Source organism: Nycticebus coucang, chromosome 12 (genome assembly GCF_027406575.1).
Source record: "Nycticebus coucang isolate mNycCou1 chromosome 12, mNycCou1.pri, whole genome shotgun sequence".
Taxonomy (NCBI): Eukaryota; Metazoa; Chordata; class Mammalia; order Primates; family Lorisidae; genus Nycticebus; species Nycticebus coucang.
The window spans coordinates 22,272,961-22,282,034 of NC_069791.1; the positions used below are offsets into that span (position 1 = coordinate 22,272,961).

General features: G+C 34.3%; 1 protein-coding gene across 1 annotated transcript in view; it reads left to right on the forward strand.

Moving 5' to 3' along the window:
- ADAMTS20 (ADAM metallopeptidase with thrombospondin type 1 motif 20) overlaps positions 1 to 4,003 on the forward strand; it is a 165,841-nt gene extending 161,838 nt beyond the window's left edge. The window contains exon 39 of the mRNA XM_053556101.1: positions 2,151 to 4,003. Coding sequence (XP_053412076.1) covers positions 2,151 to 2,240 — 90 coding nt within the window. The 3' untranslated portion in view covers positions 2,241 to 4,003. The remainder of the gene's footprint in view (positions 1 to 2,150) is intronic.
- Positions 4,004 to 9,074: the final 5,071 nt, after the last annotated feature.

The following is a 9,074-nucleotide window of genomic DNA, read 5'->3' on the forward strand; positions in this document are numbered from 1 at the left end:
TCTATATTTATCTAGATAACATTATTATTTTATCTAGATAAACATAGGTGATTATATAATAATAATAAGTTATGTAGTTATTTTAACTCTAACATATATATTTATCCAAAGTAGAATCCATTTAATTTTGTTTCTGGTACAGGGTCCTAATATGTACAGTTTATGAAATGCCTTCTATTACTTGTAGTTATTATGTCCTAGGACACCTCCATCCATAGTAAATCTGCATCTAAGTTATGTGTTCTCAACTACGTTGCTCATAAATCAACACCATAACCGTCCCTGCCCACTCTAATGTTTTGTGATTTTTCTTCCTATTGATAAAAAGTGACTTCTGTTATACTCCCATTAATATGAACATTTTTTTGTGAATAAAATTCAGTATAATGATATTCACAGCCATTAAAAAATTCTGTTTCTGAAGATGATGAATTTGTGCTTTAAACAGCAATTAATGAATTTTAGTTTTTATTATTTCCCTTATATGGTTGAAGGCTTTCAAAAAGAATGACTGTTTTTAAACATCTATTTTGCATATTTAGATCTAATTCCTTTTCTCAAAAGAATGGGAATAAATTAATTACTTATTTAAAATATAATCTGAACAGGCGGCGCCTGTGGCTCAGTGAGTAGGGCGCCGGCCCCATATGCCGAGGGTGGCGGGTTCGGACCCAGCCCCGGCCAAACTGCAACCAAAAAATAGCCGGGCGTTGTGGCGGGCGCCTGTAGTCCCAGCTGCGCTGCTCGGGAGGCTGAGGCAAGAGAATCACGTAAGCCCAAGAGTTAGAGGTTGCTGTGAGCCGTGTGACGCCACGGCACTCTACCCAAGGGCGGTACAGTGAGACTCTGTCTCTACAAAAAAATATATATATATATAATCTGAACAGATATAAATATAGAGAGATCAATGAAACATTCTGACCTTATGCACTCAACTTGTAGACATCTTTTGGTTAAATGTAAAGACTGAATTCTGGCTGAAGTAACCAATACGGATATTTAGCAAAATTGTTCATTTTACTTCTATTTAACTTCTCTTCTAAAGATTAATGATTTATATAATTCACGGGAACTTTTGGCCTCAACCAAAATGTTGTGCATGACGGTAGTTCTTGGAATCTGATGCTTGCTATGAAACTGAGACTTATGAAACCCAAACATAAAAATGCAAAAATAATTTCATTTGCCAGTAAATTTAATCAAGATTATTTTTACCTCAACACTTTGTTTGAGAATAGGGAAGTATACAAAATTGAATTGTTACTGTTATTCCCTTCTCTGTGGGCTCAGCTTCTCCCAAGTTATAATGGCCAATAGGGAAAAAAATGTAACTTCTATAGCCCTTGGTCTCAGAACATTCCTCCATCTTAAAATGTTCCAAGAGCCCAAAGATTTCTTCTCTACCTTTCTTCCTTAGATCGAAAGAAAAATCTTACCTTCTCCAGAAATGGTAAGAATTGAATCCATTTTTGTCTCATCCCATCAAAATGCCTTTGGTCTTTTAACTTTTGGATCAAAAGATAGAAGTCTAGAAAGTACATCTATCATATCCTCACCACAACCCCCTTGACCTCACGTCTGCCCACGCGGTCAACTGATTTGCTTGAGGAAGAATCTCCTCTTTTAGTTTTTCTCTAATGATAGTGATGGATTTCAGCCCAATGTTTATTCATTTTTTTTTTCTTTATCTTACCACCTTCATTTGATACTTTTCTCCAGAGTGTGTTTCTAATTCTTTCATGAGATACTTGAGATACTGTAGCTTCCTTTACGGTCAAGTTTGTATAACATTTTTTTTATTTAGTCTAAGAGAATGTTATATAAAATTATGTAAATATTGGACAGCTTGGGAGAGGTTTTAATAAACTCACTGGAAAAAAATAGATTCCTTGATGAAAAATATGTGGATTGAGATAAACTGTCTAAGGTATAGTATGATTTGTAATTATCCAGTGGCTAATAAGAATCTCAAGGTATCTAGTTTCCTTTTAACTTGCCCATGACCACTGATGTGAAGTAATATTGAAATGGTGTGTGACCTTCAACCTGGAAGGGAATTGTGGATTCAAAGCTTTTGCTTTTTCTGCTTTGTGTATGCAGATATCAGCTTGTGTAAGATTCTCCTGTCTTCTGCCTCTACTTATTTTCAGGATGGAACCAAAGTCTACGGAAGTTGTGGAGGGTTCTGTGGAAAGTGTGTTCCTTACATGACTGCTGGTCTCCCAATTCAAGTAATATGAACATTCAGAAGAGGGAAGTGTGCCCCAAAGAGAAGATATTCTCTGGAACATACACATACCTGGTGCTCATTTTTTTACTCTGCCTTCCTGAGATTTCCATATCTAAAATGTCTCAGCCATTATTTCAGGGTGCTTGTAAGAATTCAAATTACTATTTGCTTTTTTCAAGGTCTTCAGAATAAGCAATGAATGTGTGATTTTAATCAGGATCATTTTAAAGAACACAATAATTTATGGTAGAGAATAGAAGGATATTTCAATGAATTATACCAAGACAATGTTGCTGTTAACAGCTCAGACTGGACCACAGTTATATTGTACCTATGAACACACATGTAAATCTCTGCTCACTATTCTACTATACGATGAAATGTTTATTCTACTTATTCAAAAGGAGCAAGTAAATATTAGGAAACAAACTTATTCAAAATTACTTGTAAACATTATTGAGTCTATCAGGTGAACAGCAAATTAATAGTTATATCAAAAAAGGACATAGGTGGCTTGGTGCCTGCGGTTCAAGCGGCTAAGGCACCAGCCACATACACCTGAGCTGGCGGGTTCAAATCCAGCCCGGGCCCGCCAAACAACAATGACGGCTACAACCAAAAAAAAAAAAAAAAAAAAACAAAAAAAAACAAATAGCCGGGTATTGTGGAAGGCGCCTGTAGTCCCAGCTACTTGGGAGGTGGAGGCAGGAGAATTGCTTGAGCCCAGGAGTTGGAGTTTGCTATGAGCTTGATGCCATAGCACTCTACCCAAGGCGACAGCTTGAGGCTCTGTCTCAAAAAAAAGAAAAAGGACATAGGCATTATACTTTCTGCTGATACAGTTTAGATGCCTTGTTTTATTTTCCCTTTAATTTGAAGTTACAGATTATGGTGTTTCAATGTAAAAAACAAAAAAGACCTAAAACTATGGTACAAATTTGTATTAAAAATGAATGCTTGGGTTAAATACTACATATGAAATTTTGTGGGTAGAATACAGAAAATATATATTAGAATTTCATTCTTAAAAATCTACCTCTAATTTGACTGTACTTATAAAAACAAAGCATTGTTTTTATAAAGTTTATATTCTATTTTGCCTTCATAACTCTTTTATGTTGGTGTGTATGTATATATATTCTTGAAAAATGTGTTTTCTCAAATATGTACTGTATTTTATTAATCAAGTTGAAAGTGAGAATTCCTGAAATTTTGAAATCCTATTTTGGTAAACACAAAATTATATTTACATAGGCAAAAAAATTTAATACATTGTATTAGAGATGTTTAAGTTATATCAGAGGTTTCTCAAAACCAGAACATAAAAGAGATTATAAAACTTAGCTATTCAAGGAAAATTCTCAGGTATTAAAAAATGTTTTCATGTGGATTATTTAATCATGTATTGTATAATAATATAATTTAAAAAGACAGACAAATAATATTTTTCTATAGCAACCTACTCTATAAACCAAAAATCAAACAAAAAGCAAACCAAATCTACTAATAGATTTTTGCTGGTAAAAATAGTGCACTAGTTTTACCCACAAAGTGTTTTCCTCCCCAAACATTTATTAAGGATATATTGTATCATATAAGGTACTAAACCAATTTTGTGCCAATGTTGTTTAAAGAAACATTTGGGGATCTCTGTATCAGAAAAGAAGTACTTTGCACTGTGTGCCTTAAACCAGTCACAAACATTAACACCAAATGTGTAACATTTTCCAGGAATGTTTTCATTCATAATTAAAACCTTATAATTTATAAACATTTAAATAATAAACATATTTATATAATGCATTAGCACTTTGTCTTTATTTTCTTACATGTTAAAAAAAAAGATCTTTTGCCATAAAGGTATAAAATCACTTCAGAAATTCTAAGACAACTTTCATTCAAACTGCTGTAGTTGGGATGGAAACGATTCCGGTGGTATATACTTTTCTTTCTTTTTTTATTTTTATTTTTACACATACATGTGTTTGTAAGGTTTCCATTTTTTTGCCATCACAAAGTTAAAGAGGCTCAAAATTTAATAACAATAACAATGTTTAAGATAAGGACTTGAAACAAAAACCTCGTAAAGAACGAACTAACATCCATACATTCAGAAAAGGAATCAGACAATTGCTACATCGAAATATTAAGCAATAATAATAATAGTGCAAAGAAAGTAACACTCACATTGTCAGATAAGAGTACGTCTGTTACAGAATGCTTTGAATCTGAGATTCAATATGGAGTCATCAGTTAACTTCTTCTTATTATTTTTTTAAGTATCAAAAAATAGACAACTAATATTTATAAATAAAAGTAAAAGATAATTTCAAAAAACAGATCATGTCTATTCTATAGACAATAGAAAAAGAAGAAATACTTAAAAATCATTCTACTTGATCTGGATACACATGAGATCAAAACTGGAAAAAATATATTACTATAAAGGGGAAATTACAAACATATGTTGCTTATAAATGAGGATGCAATATCCTAAACAACATATTAACAAGTTGAATTAAAAATTAATGTTTAAATAACGTTTGGTCCAATTTATGTGAGAATTAGTCACTATTTTCTTTTCTTTTCTTGTTCTTTTTTTTCCCTCTTTTCCTTTCCCTCACCCCTTCCCTCCTTCTCTATCTGCTCTCCCCTCCCCCCACCATTAATTGTCATTAATTTTCTTCATATCAAAATTGAATACATAGGATTCATACTTCTCCATTCCTGTGATGTTTCACCAAGAATAATGTGTTCCACCTCCATTCAGGTTAATACAAATGCTGCAAAATCTTCATTTTTTATTAGCTGAATAATATTCCATGGTATTCATATACCACAGCTTACTGATCCATTCCTGGGTTGAAGGACATTTAGGTTGTTTCCACATTTTGGCAATTGTAAATTGGGCTGCAATAAACAGCCTAGTACAAGCGTCTTTATAATAAAAAGTTTTTTTTCCTTCTGGATAGATGTCCAGTAATGGGATTGCAGGATCAAACGGGAGGTCTAGGTTGAGTTCTTTGAGGTTTCCCCGTACTTCCTTCCAAAAAGGCTATATTAGTTTGCAGTCCCACCAGCAGTGTAAAAGTGTTCCTTTCTCTCCACATCCGTGCCAGCATCTGCAGTTTTGAGAATATAGGCCATTCTCGCTGGGATTAGGTGATACCTCAGGGTAGTTTTAATTTGCATTTCTCTAATAATAGGGATGATGAGCAGTTTTTCATGTGTTAGCTAGCCATTCGTCTGTCGTCTTTGGAGAAGATTCTATTCATCTCTCTTTCCCCATTGATGTATGGGAATGTTGGCTTTTTTCTTGTGAATTAATTGAAGTTCTGTATAGATCCTGGTTATTTAGCATTTGTCTGATTCAAAATATGCAAATATCCTTTCCCATTGGGTAGGTTTTCTATTTGCTTTCATTGTTGTCTCCTTGGCTGTACAGAAGCTTTTCAGTTTAATTAAACCCCATTTGTTTATTATTGCTGTTGTTGCTATTGCCATGGCAGTCTTCCTCATAAAGTCTTTCCCCAGGCCAATATCTTCCAGTGTTTTCCTATTATTTCTTTGAGGATTTTTGTTGTTTCATGCCTTCAATTTAAGTCCTTTATCCATCTTGAATCAATTTTTGTGAGTGGAGAAAGGTACGGGTCCAGTTTCAGTCTTTTACCTGTGGATATCCAATTCTCCCAGCACCATTTATTGAATAGGGAGTCTTTTCCCCTGTGGACGCTCTTGTTTGGTTTCTCAAAGAGTAGGTGGCTGTAAGTTGTTGGTTTCATTTACTGGCTTTCTATTCGATTCCAAATGTCTATGTCTCTATTTTTGTGCCAGTACTACACTGTCTTGACCACTATGGCCATGTAATACAGCCTAAAATCTGGTATGGCTTTGTTTTTATTACTAAGAACTGCCTTAGCTATATGGGGTTTTTTATAGTTCCATACAAAATGCAGAATAATTTTTTCCAAGACTTGAAAGTAGGATGTTGATATTTTAATAGGGATGCTGTTGAATCGGTAAATTGCTGTGGGAAATATAGACATTTTAACAATGTTGCTTCTTCCCAGCCATGAGCATGGTATGTTCTTCCATTTGTTAATGTCCTCTGCTATTTCCTTTCTTAGGTTTTCATAATTTTCTTTCTTTAATTTTTTTCACCTCTTTTGTTAAGTATATTCCTAAGTATTTCATTTTCTTTGGGGTTGTGGTGAAGGGAGTTGAGTCTTTAATTAACCTCGTCTTGGCTGTTGGCATATACAAAAGCAAGTGACTTGTGGACATTGATTTTATATCCTGAGAAATTACTGTATTTTTTGATGACTTCCAAGAGTCTTGTGGTTGAGTCTTCAGGGTTTTCTAAGTATAAAATCATATCAGTAGAAAAAAGGGAGAGTTTGACCTACTCTGCTCCCATTTGGATTCCCTTTATTTTCTTGTCTTGTCTAATTATATTGGCTAGAACTTCCAGGACTATGTTGAATAGTAATGGTGACAGAGGATAACCTTGTCTTGTTCCAGTTCTGAGAGGAAAAGCTTTCAGTTTTAGTCCATTCAGTAAAATATTAGCTGTGGGTTTGTCATAGATAGCTTTGATCAGATTAAGAAATATGCCACCTATGCCTATACTCCTTGGTGTTCTAATTAGAAAAAGATGCTGGGTTTTATCGAGTGCTTTTTCTACATCTATTGAGAGGATCATATAGTCTTTGGTTTTGCTTCTGTTGATATGGTGAATAATGTTTGTAGATTTGTATATATTAAATCAGCCTTGCATCCCTGGGATGAAACCTACTTGATCATGATGTATGACTTTTTTGATGATAAGCTGTAATCTATTGGCTAGGATTTTGTTGAGAATTTTTGCATCTATATTCATGAGTGAAATTGGTCTGAAGTTCTCCTTTTTAGTTGGGTCTTTTCCTGGTTTTGGTATCAGGGTGATGTTTGCTTCATAGAATGTGTTGGGGAAAATTCCTTCCTCCTCAATTTTTTGGAATAATTTCTGCAGTGTAGGAATAAGCTCTTTTTGAAGGTTTAATAACATTCTGGTGTAAAGTCATCCAGATCAGGGCATTTTTTTGTTTCTTTGATCTCAGTGCTTGAAATTGGTCTGTTCAGGAGCTCTATTTCATCTGGGGTAAGTCTAGGGAGAGGACATGATTCCAAATATTGATCCATTTCCTTCACATTGTCAAATTTCTGGGCATAGAGTTTCTGGTAGTATTCAGATATCATCTCTTGTATCTCTGTGGCATCAGTTGTTATTTCCCCTTTGTTATTTCTGATTGAGGATACTAGAGATTTTACATTTTTATTTCTAGTTAGTCTGGCCAAAGGTTTATCTAGTTTATTTATTTTTTCAAAAAACCAACTCCTTGTTTCATTAATTTTCTGAATGATTCTTTTGTTTTCAATTTCATTAATCTCTGATTTAATTTTGGATGTTTCTTTTCTTCTGCTGGGTTTAGGCTTAGATTGTGCTTCTTTTTCCAATTCCATCAGATGGCTTGTGAGTTTGTTGATGTGCTGTCTTTCTGTTTTTCGAATGTAGGCTTCTAAAGCGATAAATGTTCCTCTCAGGACAGCTTTTGCTGTATCCCATAGGTTTTGGTAACTTGTGTCTTCATTTGTTATACTCAAGGAAATTAATGATCTCCTTTTTTATTTCTTCCCACACCCAACTGTCATTCAGCATAAGGTTGTTTAACTTCCATGCCTTTGTGTGAGGTTGAGCATTTTTTTTGGAGTTGAGTTCCACTTTTAGTGCCTTGTGGTCTGAGAAGCTGCAAGGTAGAATTTCAATTCTTTTGATTCTGTTGAGGTTTGTTTTGTGTCCTAGGATATGATCAATTTTGGAGAATGTTCCATGGGACGATGAGAAGAATGTACATTCTTTATCTTTGAGATGGAGTGTTCTATATGCGTCTATCAAGCACAGTTGTTCTAGGGTCTCATTTAAATCACTAACATCTTTGTTCAATTTCTGTTTAGAGGATCTGTCCAGCTCTGAGAGGGGGGTGTTGAAGTCCCCTGTTATTATGGTGTTACAGGGTATCATATTGCTCAAACTAAGTAAGGTCTGTTTCAAGAATCTGGAAGCATTTAAATTGGGTGTATAAATTTTAGAATTGAAATGTCTTCTTGTTGTATTTTTCCTTTGACCAATATGAAGTGATCATCATTGTCTTTTTTTACTTTAGTTGCTTTAAATTCACATGTATCTGAAAATAAGATTGCAATCCCTCTTTTCTTCTGAATTTCATTTGCCTGAAAAATTTACTTCTAACCTTTAACTCTGAGTTTTGTCTTTTGACGAAGGTGTGTTTCCTGCAGTAAGCAAATAGATGGCCTGTGTTTTTTAATCCAATCAGCCAATCTATGCCTCTCCAGTGGGGAATTCAAGCCATTTGACATTTATTGAGATAATTGATAAGTGTAGTAGTATCCTATTCATCTTATTTTGTGAAAGTCCATTGCTTAGTTTTGTCTTTCACATCATTGTGGAAACTAGGTTCTGTCCTTTAATTTCTGGGTGTTTACCTTCCTGAAGATGCATTGTGATGGTTAGTGTGTAGAAATATTGAAGGTCCATTGTGATGGTCAGTGTATTGAAATATTTCCTGTAGAGCTGGTCTTGTTGTGACAAATTTCCTCAATGTTTGCATATCAATAAAATATTTTATTTCTCTGTCAATTTTAAAGCTTAGCTTAGCAGGATATAGAATTCTGGGCTGGAAGTTGTTCTGTTTAAGTAGATTAAAGACAGATGGCCATTGTCTTCTGGCCTGAAAAGTTTCACTAGAGAAGTCCTCGGTCACCCTGATGGATTTGCCCCTGTAGG